General features: G+C 21.9%; 4 protein-coding genes across 4 annotated transcripts; 1 reads left to right on the plus strand and 3 right to left on the minus strand.

Annotated features, from left to right (window-relative positions):
- Positions 1–766: 766 nt before the first annotated feature.
- PBANKA_0110200 (lsm12, putative) lies at positions 767–1,686 on the plus strand (the record flags this gene model as incomplete). Its single annotated transcript, XM_034563775.1, has 3 exons — positions 767–1,128; positions 1,393–1,522; positions 1,642–1,686. 3 exons carry the CDS (start codon positions 767–769, stop codon positions 1,684–1,686), a joined length of 537 nt encoding a protein of 178 aa, XP_034419702.1.
- Positions 1,687–2,257: 571 nt separating this feature from the next.
- Positions 2,258–2,729, minus strand: PBANKA_0110300 (conserved Plasmodium protein, unknown function; the record flags this gene model as incomplete). Its single annotated transcript, XM_034563786.1, has 3 exons — positions 2,258–2,289; positions 2,454–2,511; positions 2,649–2,729. The coding sequence occupies 3 exons, from the start codon at positions 2,727–2,729 to the stop codon at positions 2,258–2,260; spliced, it is 171 nt and encodes a 56-aa protein (XP_034419703.1).
- A 946-nt stretch (positions 2,730–3,675) lies between these two features.
- PBANKA_0110400 (eukaryotic translation initiation factor 3 subunit L, putative) lies at positions 3,676–5,382 on the minus strand (the record flags this gene model as incomplete). The annotated part of the gene is made up of 1 exon (XM_034563797.1): positions 3,676–5,382. The coding sequence occupies one exon, from the start codon at positions 5,380–5,382 to the stop codon at positions 3,676–3,678; it is 1,707 nt and encodes a 568-aa protein (XP_034419704.1).
- Positions 5,383–6,887: 1,505 nt separating this feature from the next.
- On the minus strand, positions 6,888–13,729 carry PBANKA_0110500 (leucine-rich repeat protein; the record flags this gene model as incomplete). Its single annotated transcript, XM_034563808.1, has 8 exons — positions 6,888–6,989; positions 7,075–7,385; positions 7,490–7,553; positions 7,702–7,852; positions 7,987–8,078; positions 8,175–8,247; positions 8,333–8,379; positions 8,465–13,729. 8 exons carry the CDS (start codon positions 13,727–13,729, stop codon positions 6,888–6,890), a joined length of 6,105 nt encoding a protein of 2,034 aa, XP_034419705.1.
- Between the last annotated feature and the right edge of the window lie 529 nt (positions 13,730–14,258).

Raw genomic sequence — 14,258 nt, forward strand, 5'->3', positions numbered from 1 at the left:
TAACATTACAATTATGAATTTTACTACAATGTTTAATAATATATATTATATAAAAACTAATTAATACGAATATTGATTTTCCCACATTATTTTATTATTAATTATAATTAACATCCGCATATAGTAAATAAAATTGTGTGGTAATAAAGGTATGTTTGGTTTAATATATTTCTGTTGTTTTTACGTATATAATTCCTTATTATATTTTTTATTTTGCAATTTAAATAAATAAAAAATAATAAATTGATATCATATATATGTTGATAAATGGGAAAAATAATTTATAAATATTAAACTAATAAACTGGATATATAACATAATATATAATCATTGTATGCCATATGTTCCATCCCTTTAGTATACTAATATTCACATCGCGCAAAAAAAGGGTAATTTAATTTAAACCTATTTACTTATTTATCCTACCAATATTTTATTTTTTTAAGATATTTGTGTATATTGAATTTCTTTTAATAACTTTTTATTTAAAATATCAAAAAGCATAAATGTTTAAGTCAGCACATTTATAATAGTATGCAATATTATATACTATATAAATAATACATTATACATTTTATACGTTGCGATAATATATTAAGGCGAAATTTTTTTGAAATACCGTTTTTACTATTTGATATTTTAAAATTCAAATGGATAATAAACAAAAAAAAACAAAAAATATATGAACAATAGTAAAAATATATGAACAATTGTAAAAATATATGAACAATTATAGAAGTATATGAACAATTCATAAAATTGAACTATGGTTAAAAACAATATTGATCCATCCTTATATTTTGGTCATATAATAGCTACAAAAACAACCAGTGGGGATATATTTGAAGGAGAATTATATTGTTATGACACCTGTTCAAATTTTATTATATTAAAAGATGATAATAAAAACGGTACAGCAAATTTCTACATAATTAGGATGCATACTATTGTAGATATAGAAACAAAGCAAAAATTAAAAACGTTATATGAAGTATTACCAAAAATCGATAAAGCTATTGTTGAAAAAATTGAAAGAAAGTCAATAGAAAATTTTGAAAAAAAAAAATCAAGAATTGGTATTAGGGTTACACATGAAGCTCAGGAGTTGTTTGATTTTATATGGAAAACGTAAGGAGAATCAAAAAAATAATAATAATAAAATTACATAAAATTTAATAAATATTTATGATAACCATTACATTATGCATGTATTAATATTCTGAATTATGCTTTTTATATGCTTTTCTCTTTTTTAAGTTATTTTTTTAATATATTTTGATAATCATAACCTTTAAATTTTATATTGTTAAAAAAAAAATGTTTATACATAATTTTATTATATATATATATATATATATATATATGCACACTTGTTTGTATCTTCAAAAATAGCCATCCAGACTGTACGTGGAACAACAGAGATATTCTTGTCCTAAATGGCGAAGTTAGAATTAAACATCCTTATGGTCCCGATAATTGCACAGCTAAAAATGAAAAATTAAGAGAGCGTTTCATTACAGTGGTAATTATAAATAAATATAATATTAAATAATTTGTATATATATACATGTATATATAATTTAATATTTATTTCCTTTTACGCTTTTGTTTCCCTATTTGTTATTTTTGGACATATTTCAGATATCAAGATTTCGTCAAAAGAAAGCCATGGCTAATAAAAAATGATAAAGAAAATTAATATGATTCTTGGATTTAATTATAATGATTTAAAATAACTATTAATATAAGGTTTTTTGTGGTTAAATTATATTAGGGATTTTGCCTTGAAAACGAACATATTTGTATTCCGGTGCACGTATTTATACGTATAATGTGCTTAAATAATTTTGCTATTTATAAATATATTTATATATGCGCATATGTATATTTGGCTAGTTGAATAAAAAGTAGTATATTCATTTTTTTTGTGAAACATTGATGTTTTTGTAATATAATATGAAATATTTATTAATCCGCTTAAATGTATTCATATATACGCACATACATATATATATATGCATGTATTGATCACATGATGAGGAATCATGTATTTGCCATAATATATGTGTTTGTAGATATATGCATACATTTGGTCGAATAATACATTTTTTTTTTTTAATTTATAATAATAAAAAAAAACATCATATGATATATCTAATTATGGAAAAATTAAATATAAAAGGTTATTCATAAAGTTTTATGAAATTTAATTCCATGCATTTTACTTATTTCCCTTAACACCATTAAGTTGGGAATGTTATTTGTTTTTTTCATCTTGTCCATAAGAAGCTAAAAAAAAGTGGGAAAAAATAAAATATTAATTTGATTGATAATATGTTTTATAATTTTAATAAATTTCGCTAATATTTATAGAGGATAGATAAAATATTTGTTTCACTTCCTTTATATTATTTTTATTATATTGGGTCATTTTTTGGGGGTTATTGTCTTACGCATTGTGAATTTCAGATAAAATGCCAATAAAAAGAAAGGAATAATAACAAAGGTCCACTACAATAATGTTTTAATTTAAAAATACAAAAATTATATTGGTGAAAATAATGAATTGTTATATATTTGTTGTAATTTTATTAGAGCATACACATATCCATATTCTTAAAAAAATCATGTTATTTGTCTAATTTTACCTGAATCCATCCATTTCTTAAATAGCTAGCAAAATAAATCCAAAAATCGGGTTTGGGGGGCGGATGGGAAAGATATTCCATATTTTTCAGAATTTTGTTGAAATAGTAAACTATAATTAGATCGAAACATCAAAAACAACAAAATGGTATTTACATGTATTATTTCTTTCTTTATTTATTTTTCGATTTATGTGTAATATATTTATTATAAGTATATAGTAATGGCTTCACTGTATGCCATTAATTTTTTTTTTTTTTTTTTTATAATAAATGTTTTTTTAAAGAACAATCTCGAAGTAATGGTTCAAAATATTAATCGAATATTTTTAGAACAAAATAAAGCCAAAATTATATTTTCAAATTTGTTGATATCTTAAAATGTACCAAATAAGCAAAGCACACACATGTATATATATACAACTTAAAATATGTAATTTTTTTTACAAAAAATTATTAGTAAATGGAAAACTATAAAAATGTTCTAAATTAGTTTGTAAAAAATATATATATAAAATAATAGCACATTTTGGAGATTAGTCATTTCTGTTAGTTTTCAAAATTTATTTTGCATATTTTTTATTAAAAATTTAATATTTTAATTTTAGAAAAATGAAAAACAATAAAGAAAATAATAAAAAATTAGTAAATAGCAATAAAACAAGCATATTCACACACATAAAAGAATGTATGCATTTCAATTACAAAATATCTATACACATATTGCTATTAAAAATATATAGGAATTTTATATATATAGTTGTTTGAATATATTATGACCATTTCGATTTTGTCACATTCCATATTATCACAACAATGTGATAGCAATACAATGATAATTTTCAGCATATTTTACGACGAATATCAACAAATATATTTTATTATATACATAAACCTTATACCTAGTTATTCCAACATTTTTCAAAATAATTGTGAATGCATCTTATAACATATTATGTGATAATTCAAACAAAATATATTCATGATATATATATTTGTGGAAACTTTTATCTACTTTTTTAATATGGATCTATTGCATAACTGGAATTTTATGATTTCCATGTTTGTTTCTATTTTTTCCTTTATTTTTTCTTTTATAATTATCATATTTAATTTTATAGAGATGTCCAGAACTATTTCCTTGTAAATTATTTGTGAGATTTTTACACATGCTAATTTGATGAATAAAATAATCTATGAAAAATTTTTGTTGTGCTTTTGTTTTAATATTTAAAATATCTATATCAATATAAAAGTCAAAAGTATTTCCAAAAATAGATGTAGTTATTTCTCCAGAATATAAAGGACCTTCTTTCCAAATCAATTGCCTATTATAATTTTTAACACACATAATATCACAATAAACATTATCATTATATTTTTCTTGGTAATTCATTAAATTCCCTAATTTATTAATTTGAATATTATGATATAATTTAACATAAGACATTAAATGATATGTTTTTTTTTGATATGTTACATTTTTTAAAAAAATTGATAATTGTCGTAAAGTTGGATTTGAATTATATGTTTGATTTTGTACATTTTCAAAATTAGTTAATAACTGAAAACTAATATTAGATACAGGATCTATAAATTTTGGAGCAACTCGATAAAATAAATCTGTATATGCTTGTTCATTAGCTGACTGTAAAGAATAAAATTTACTAGAATAATTTTCTTTAATATTTTGTAATATCGTTTCATCTAATCGTGTATTACATAATGAATGGCATATAATAGCAATCAAATACATTTTATCGATTAATTTATTTATTAAAGATTGTTGATATCTTTGTTGATTTGATATATGTGCTTTTTGTTTTGATAAATAAATTAATATTTGTGATAAAATTTTTATACTATCATTATATCTTTTTAACATCATATAACAAAATGCAATATTATAATAAATATTAATATGACATAATGTTACTTTCCAATATAACTGTTTATGATTTAATTGTATATTTGATATTATTTTTAGTGCACTATAATAATCACCTAATAATACATATACATTTAATAATATACAACATGAAAAGTAAGAAAATTGATATTTACTTGTTATTTCTTCATTGTTTATGTTAAATACATTATTAACAAATGCAACCTTTTCATCTGCAGGTAAAGTAGTAAATTCACCTTTTAATAATAAACTATGTAATACTTCTAATACTATACTACTTTCAAAAACATCTGGATTTTTTACAACAAAATCTATTCCTTTTGCATTTTCGTCAGGAGAATTTAATAATTCTATTTTAAAATGGCACATAGATTGAAACTGATAAATATATTCTGACAAAAAATCATATATCCATACATTTGGCATAACTAATACATTATCATTAGTATCATTATCAATACATATACTTGATATAAAGTTTAATAAACATTTATAATTTTCCCATGTATTTTTACGATCTTCTAATGTTACATCATTTATTATAAATACATGACGATAATATAATTCTTCATATAAAGAGTGAATCAAATTATGGAATCGATTTTTTTGTTTATAAAATAAATCAACTAGCTTTATAGAGGGCCAACGAATATTCTTAAAATATAAATCAGATATTGTATAAAAGTCTGTATCAAATAATTTCTTTATAGCTTCAGCATTGCGATGATATACAAAGTCATGTAAATTAATTAAAAAAATTTCTACTTCTTCTTCGAAGCTTACTATCCTTTCCTCTATGACATTGTTTTCTGCTTGTACTGGATTCATTTTTTTTTTTTAAATACAATATGGTTTAGCGTAAATTATTATGATTGTTTCTTTAATGGATTTTCGTAAGTTTTAATTGTTATACTTTTTATTATTTTTACTTTTTTAGATTTGGAGCAATTTTCCAAGCAAAACACCAAAGTTTAAGATCCCCAAAATATACAGTGATAAAAATATAAGTGTGAAAAAAAATAATAAAAATATTGTAAAATTATTAATAAAAAAAAATTAATAATAAAAATGAAAAATATATACTTAATGCTTATATTTATAATTTTTTTTTTCCTTTAACTCTCTAATTTTAAATATGTTGAATTATAAATGCCGTAATATATAAATTAAAAAGGAAATAATATTTGGAATGTATGTACATATGTATAGTCATATTTATTGGTAATGTGAATTTTTAAAAAAATAAATAAATTGTAAAATATAATATTTGCATATTTTTCTCATACTAACAAAACTAATACTATTATGTTATATTTCGTTATAGTATAAACACAATGATAAAAAAAAAATAAAATGAAAAATGTTATGAGGTTAACATTCTACATTATATTCAAAAAAAACACCATGTTTTTTTTCACCATATAATGAATGAGGGGGGGGAAAGGAAACTTAGTATTTATCAAAATATATTTTTTTGTATTTATATATCAAAATAACTAAATATTCAAATATATATAATGAGTTCTATATACATATTTTATATTATAGGCACAAAAATAAAAAAAATATTATTAAAATTATGTAACAATAAACAACCAATTTGATACTTTAAAATTTATTTTATTTTCCTTTTACCATTTAATTAAATGGCTGAAAATTAATAAGAACATTTTAAATCATAAAATATTTTGTTTGCATTAATAAAAATATATTCAATATATTTTCCCTATTTATCTTATTATATATGCATAAAAATATTGAATATCAACTGGTAAATTATAGAATGAATTTTTTTTATTTATATAAAGATATATTAAATTTTAAGAAATCGAATTTTAATTTATATATCCTTATTTAATATATATTTCTCTCTAAATATAAAAGATTAAACCTTTTGTCTATACTAAAAAACTAATTACGACATTTTACATGTCCTATGGTACCACTGTGCTTTATCACTTATTTTTCGTTTCCTTAAAAATTAATAATTTATGTTTATATATTTTGTTTTCAAAAAAAATAAAAAAATAAATGGCAAAATAAATAAATAAATATACACTCTACACATATGTATACTTGTGTACATGCTTAAAGTTGAAAAATACCTTTTACTAATAAAAATGAAAACTAGCAAATAAATATATTGCAGACATGGATAAATGAAATAAAAAGGATGAAATTTATAAAATTCATTTACAATTATTTACTATTCTGTAACTTGCTATTAAAATAATGTTCTTAAAAATAGTAACATTCCTATTCATTTCAAAAGTTTCAGAGCCAATATTATATAGAGCCAATTTCCTGTTTAATTTTTATAAAATTATACAAATTTATGAAAACTTCCTTATAAGCTCTTTTATCTTTTCGTTTTTTTTTGTTTGTAAATGCTTCAAATCCATTATATACTTATACTTAAGTTCTTCATAATTTTTCTGAAAAAAAAAATACAAATAGATGCAAATTTTTGCTTAATATAAATAGGAATATATGCATTTACATATATACACTTTTAATTACCTTTAAATTATTATGATTAGTAATAAGTTTTGTGTGTTTATCTGCAATTAATACCCATTTAGATGCTTCTTTTGCCCATGAATGTAATTGAGCCTGAAGATGTTCTATTTTTGTATTTTTTTGAATTATAGTTTGATCTTTTTCTACTAAAAATGATTGTATTTTAATTTGTTCATCATATAACTTATCTAAAATCTGTTCATATATTTTATCTTGTACTTTGTGAGCATTTTTATGTAAATAGTTTTTTATTTTTTGTTGTAATTCTTTAATTTCGTCTTTGTATTCTTTAGCGTTTGTTAATTTTTCGTCTAAAAAAATAAATAAAGTAAAATGTTGTATATTTTAATATGATCAAGTAGCGAACAAGAAAATTTTAAATATTAATTGTAAAAATTGTGTTAAAACTTTTTACCTTTTCCATATAATAACTCCAATAAATTTTCTTTCTCAATTTGCATTGCTTTTTCATTTTCTATCTAAATTTTTATATAAAGTTATATAGAACAAATAATGTTAATTTGGAATAATACATAATTGTGTGCATTTTTTTTTTTTTGGCTAGCCAATACATACATATATATAGACACAACGATAAATGTATTATATATATTTATGTATTTTTACCAGTTTATTGTTTTTTTCCTCCAATTCTTTAATGATTGTGTTTTTTTGAGATAATTCCATCTTAAAATTTTTTAATTTATCATCATTTTCTGCTAACATTTGTTTCATGTCATTAGTGTTTTTCATTATTTCTTCTAAATTTTCATTTAAGCTAAAGAAAATTGGAAACATGCATAATACAGTATAATAACAACACAATTATAAAAAACTGATTATATAAACAACCAAAATTTAAAATTTCAAAATGTAAACATAGACACGATATATGTATGTATATGCACTTACTTAATAATAACTTTTTCTTTTTTTTGTAATTCTTTGAAATATTCATTTTTTGTTTGAGTTAGTTCTTCATGACTTTTTAACAAATTCAAATTCTGTTATAATGCATAAATAATATGTAAAAATAAAACAAACAATATTATTTATTATATACATATATTTGTAAATATTTATGTTTTTATTATATTTACCTTAACTTGTTCATTTAATTGTAATGCTATTTTCTTTTCCTTTTTTGCATGCACGGAAGCCAAATTTTCGATTCTACAAAATTAAGAAAGCATATATATATATATTGATTAAACTGTATAAAATATGTAAACAACATGTGCTTTGTTTGTTTAATTACATTTTTGTTATTATGTGATTTTCGCCTAAAGTGTCTAAGAATGTGTTCTGATAAAAACCAAAGAAATACACACATAAATATAAACACATACAATGTAAAAACGTATAGCAAATAAAAAAAATAGTAAATTACATATAATTGGTTTATTGTGTTATCAATATATGTGTTCTGCATTTTGACATCATTCATAGGAATTTCCATTTTGGAGTTTTGCAATAAATTTAAATTCTTCATTATATTTTCAAATTTTTTTGTAATTTTATTTTTTTCATCACAATATTTTTCCAAATTTTTAATTTTTTTCTTATATATTTTTTTACTTTGATTTAGCAGTCTTACTTTATTTTCAAGTTTTTTATTTTCTTTAAATAACATATTATTGTATTGTTTTTCTTTTCTCAATTTTAAACATGTTTCTTTTATATATAATATTAAATTTTTACTTAACTTATGGTTGTTACTATTTTCACTAATTTTGCTATTATAAACATTTATTTTATCATTACACATTACCATTTTTGTATTATCATGTACAGAATCTTTATTTATCTTATTTTCTAATTGTTTTATTTCATTCGAATTATCACAAGTTTCATAAGAGGTATTGTTTTTATTTGTATAATTAATTTCGTCATGTTTATTTATTTTAATCAACTTCAAACATGTTTTGTTTGTTTTGCTTATTTCAAACAAGCCAGAAGATGGCTTAGGTTTTGAGAGACACACACCATTTGGCAATTTACTATGTGGCAAATTATAAGTTTGCAAACTTTTAATTTTACATAATTTTTCTATCTTGTTTTTTTCTACTCTGTTATTTTCTACCCTGTTTTTTTCTACTCTGTTTTTTTCTACTCTGTTTTTTTCTACTCTGTTTTTTTCTACTCTGTTATTTTCTACCCTGTTTTTTTCTACTCTGTTTTTTTCTACTCTGTTTTTTTCTACCCTGTTTTTTTCTATCTTATTTTTTCCCAACTTGTTATCACTTTTTTTATCGCCTTTTTTGCATGCATTGCTACTTTCTAGTTTGTTTACTATCTTTTTACTTCCATTATGCATAGAGTGTGCTGCATCTATTGATGATTCTTTTTTTTCTAATACATCTGGTCTAGAATTGTTGTTTTTCTTTTTCAACAATTCAAGACATTCATTATTATTTCCCTTTTCAAATTTAAAGTTCAAATTTTGTTTAGCACGATTATTATCATCATCAACATTGCCATTTATGCTTCCATTTTCTAAATCGAAATATTTTGAATAACCATGATTTAAACATTTTCTATTTATAATACCTTCTATTACATCTAAATGTTTGTCTGGATCCGCTTTTTCTACTATTTTTGTTTTAACATTATCATTTCCATCCTTTTCAGATTCATGAATGATTTCATTTTTAGTTGCACTTATGATTATATTTTTACATTGATGAAATTGGGGAATATAATTTGTGCTGCTATTATTTTTTTCAAAAGTAGGGTTTTGACTAATTTGTTCGAATTCACTATTAATTATATCATTTCCTATGAATGAATAATTTACAAAATTTGAAATATCTGAATGCTTATCATAAGTTTCAGTTTCTTTAAATATTTTGTTGTTTTTTTTATTTATTACAATGGAGGAAAAAGAACAACTTGTTTCATGGTCTTCAATATTAATATATTTTTCATTTTTTTTATTATACAATTTATTGTCTTTATCATCAATATTATTATTTATTATATTATCTATATTGCTATTAAAATTGTTAGAATGAATATTAATATATTTATCGTTATTAATTTGGATAGGAATAGAATCATTTTTATGAGAATTCCAATAATAGTTATTTTTGCTATATATATTTTTTTTTCTTTTCAAAGAAATATCATTTTTTTTATATATTTCTTTTTCATCATTGTCTATTTTTACTTCACTACAATTATAACCATTTAATCGATTCTTTTTTTTAATCACATTTTTCAAGCTAACTGTTTGTTTATTTGATTTTTTAGATTCATTTTCCTCACATTTTTTATTATGATAATTTTCTTTAAGCATATTTTTTTTTAAGTTGTTATAAAAATAAATCACATTTTTTGATTTTTTTTCTACATTTTTATTGGTATTTTGTATTAAATTTGGAATAATAGAACCTGTAAACTTTTCTTCTTCATTTTCTTTACTCTTTTGTTTGGCTTGTTTTTTTATCGAATACTCACCTATTTTATTATTTAATTTTTCTATTTTTTCATTTAATATTGGAAAATATTTATGTTTATCATAATCAAAGATCTTCAAACTATTCTGAAAATCTCTATAAGTTTTGTTTTGATCATTTTTCTTTTCATTTTCTTTATCTGAACATAATTCTGCTTCCTTTTTGTTTTGTATTTCATCATTTGAATTACTTACTTTTATTTCACTATTCATTTCGGATTCTTTACTAGATACATACGCTTCTTTTGGAATTTCATGAGAATTTATATATTCTGATTCTTTTCCTTTAATAGCTAATATGTTGTTTTCGATATTATCTATTTCTTTTGAAATATTTTCTTCTATTTTTAAATTCGTTAATTCTATTTGTGATTTATGCATTTGTTCACCTTCTTTTACATCAATTATTTTTATTCCTTCATTTCTTTCCATTTCTAGACTCACATTTACATCGTCCTCAGATTCGCTTTCTTCTTTTTCCTCTTCTTCACTTCCTGTATCTTCGCCATCATCGCCATAACTTTTTATACTATATATATCGCTTCTAGTTATTTCCTCTTCTTCATTTTCACTATCATTTTGATTTTTTATGCTGTCTGAATCTATTTCGCTTCTAGTTATTTCTTCCTCTTCACTTTCATGTTCACTATCATTTTGACTCTTTATGCTGTCTGAATCTATTTCGCTTCTAGTTATTTCCTCTTCTTCACTTTCACTATCATTTTGATTTTTTATGCTGTCTGCATCTATTCCGCTTCTATTTATTTCTTCTTCTTCATTTTCACTATCATTTTGATTTTTTATGCTGTCTGCATCTATTCCGCTTCTATTTATTTCTTCTTCTTCATTTTCACTATCATTTTGATTTTTTATGCTGTCTGCATCTATTCCGCTTCTATTTATTTCTTCTTCACTTTCACTATCATTTTGATTTTTTATGCTGTCTGCATCTATTTCGCTTCTATTTATTTCCTCTTCACTTTCACTATCATTTTGATTTTTTATGCTGTCTGCATCTATTTCGCTTCTATTTATTTCCTCTTCACTTTCACTATCATTTTGATTTTTTATGCTGTCTGCATCTATTTCGCTTCTATTTATTTCCTCTTCACTTTCACTATCATTTTGATTTTTTATGCTGTCTGCATCTATTTCGCTTCTATTTATTTCCTCTTCACTTTCACTATCATTTTGATTTTTTATGCTGTCTGCATCTATTTCGCTTCTATTTATTTCCTCTTCATTTTCAGTATCACTTTGATTATGTATGGGCTCTGCATCTACCACGGTTTTAATTATTTCTTCCTCTTCACTTTCATTATCATTTTGATTCTTTATGCTATATGCATCTATTTCGCTTCTAGTTATTTCTTCCTCTTCACTTTCATTTTCAGTATCACTTTGATTATGTATGGGCTCTGCATCTACCACGGTTTTAATTATTTCTTCCTCTTCACTTTCACTATCATTTTGATTCGTTATGGTACCTGCATCTATCTCATTATATTTTACTTTGCTTGGTTCGATTTCTTCTTCAGTTGCAAATTCATGCTCTATATCACTTACACTATATTCTTTTTCATTTTCTGATTCGCTATGAGAATCCATTACACTTTCTACTTGTCCATGTGTATCCTCTTCAGTATCACTTGATTCTACATCTATCTCCTTTCGACTTAAAGAAGTTGGAATATCTCTATTTTTATTCTTTTCTCCTTGACTATTCTCAGCACAATCATTTTCATTTTTATTTATATTTTTATCATAGAACCCAGGATCATTTAATTCAATAGAATCCTTTGGTTTAGATGTAATTTTTTTAATATCATTATGAATATTTATTTCGTTACTTTTTTTTACAAAATTATCATGTTTATTTTTAGAAATATATGTATTGATTTCTATTAAGTTTGAATTTTCCATAACACTATTTAGAACCAAATTTTCCTCGACTTCTACATCTGCTTCTGAACCCATGTCTGAATCTGTATCATAAGAAGCATCTGAGTCATCTTCTTCCTCACCATTTGCATCACAAAACTCACGTTCAAGAATATCATTACTTTCATTTATCGAAACACGATCAGAAAAATCAGTTATAAGTTCCTTTTTTCTATTAACATTTTTTAATACGTTAAATACAGATGCAAGCAAGCGTTTTGGTTTGAATACTTTGTTGTTGCCTAATAAGGATATATTTTGTAAATTTATATTTTTATATTTTTTTAATATATATGAAAAATAAGAATAATAAGTATTTTTATTTTTATTTTTATTTTTATTTTTTTTATCATGATATTTTTTTAGCCAATTTTTATTATCCAGAATATAAAAGAGTTGTACTGGATGGCTAATTAAATTTGATCTAAGATCTAAAACTTTTAAATTTTTTAAAACACTTAATCCTTTTAAATTAGTTAATTTATTTCCTCTTAGATGCAGAGTTTCTAAAGAATTAAAAAATAGAATCATAACATCTTTTTCAGTTTTACTCGAAATAAAATTATTTATCTGTGCATCATCTACATCACTTTCTACACTTTCAGATTTGAGATTCTTTGATATGTTTGTTTCATTGGAATTGTTTAATTTATTTCTTTTATTTAAAATATGTAAATATTTTTCAAATGTTGCTAATCTCTTAATATTATTGTAGCTTACATCTAAATATTTTAATTTGCTTAATGGAAAATTATTATTTGTGTAATATATTTTATCATAAAAAAAACTATTATTATATTTATCATGCATATTATAACTTTTTAAATCATTTGAATAATTTGAAGAAATATTATTATCATTTTTATAACTATATATTTTATCTATACAATTATTTTTTCTATTATCATCTGAACCCGTTTCTTCATCAGTTTCATATTTGGATTCTGATTCTGATTCTTCCCTTTCATTTGTTATACCCTTAAAATAAATGTCACTAAGATTATTATTATCACAAATTATTTTTTCAGTTGAACAGGGAATATAATCACCATCTAATGAAGTTAATTCATTATTCGATATATTTAATATTTTCAGATTTTCAAAATGTCTTAATCCTTTAATAGATTTAATATTATTATATGAAACATCTAAATATGTTATACTTGTATAATCGCAATTTAGTTCTATCAATTTTTCAAGAATCACATCACTATCTTCTAAACTTTTTAGCTTACATCTAGATAAATCGAGCAGCATTTTAAAATACACAAACAAAATTATATAGATGCATCCATAAAACAAATAAAGCGAATCAAATAATATAAACTAAAGCTTTGTAACAAAAAAAATGTACGCACAAATATGTTCAATTTTTTTTTATACAAACACTTGTTTTCAATTATACATAAAGTTTTTTATTTTAACAACATAATATCAAATCTATTAATATTATTACACATTTTAAAATATATTTAACTATCCTAAGATGTGTGCACAAACTATATATAAATATGTAACATACAGATGTGTGGATTCAGAATCCATATCAATTTATATTATTCGGTAATATTTTTTGCCTTTTTTTTAAATTAATTATAAAATCGTTGCAATTGACATACACCACAGTTTCACTAGCTCCAAACAGCGCGATATATAAAAAACAAAAAAATGAAAAGGCAAAAAATTAAGTATACTTTGATAGTATAGTAAAAGCTAAATTATGAATTGTTGTAAAGACAATAATTTTTTTATCATCTCATTTTACTAGTTTCCATAATTGAATAAA

This window comes from Plasmodium berghei (genome assembly GCF_900002375.2).
Source record: "Plasmodium berghei ANKA genome assembly, chromosome: 1".
Taxonomy (NCBI): Eukaryota; Apicomplexa; class Aconoidasida; order Haemosporida; family Plasmodiidae; genus Plasmodium; species Plasmodium berghei.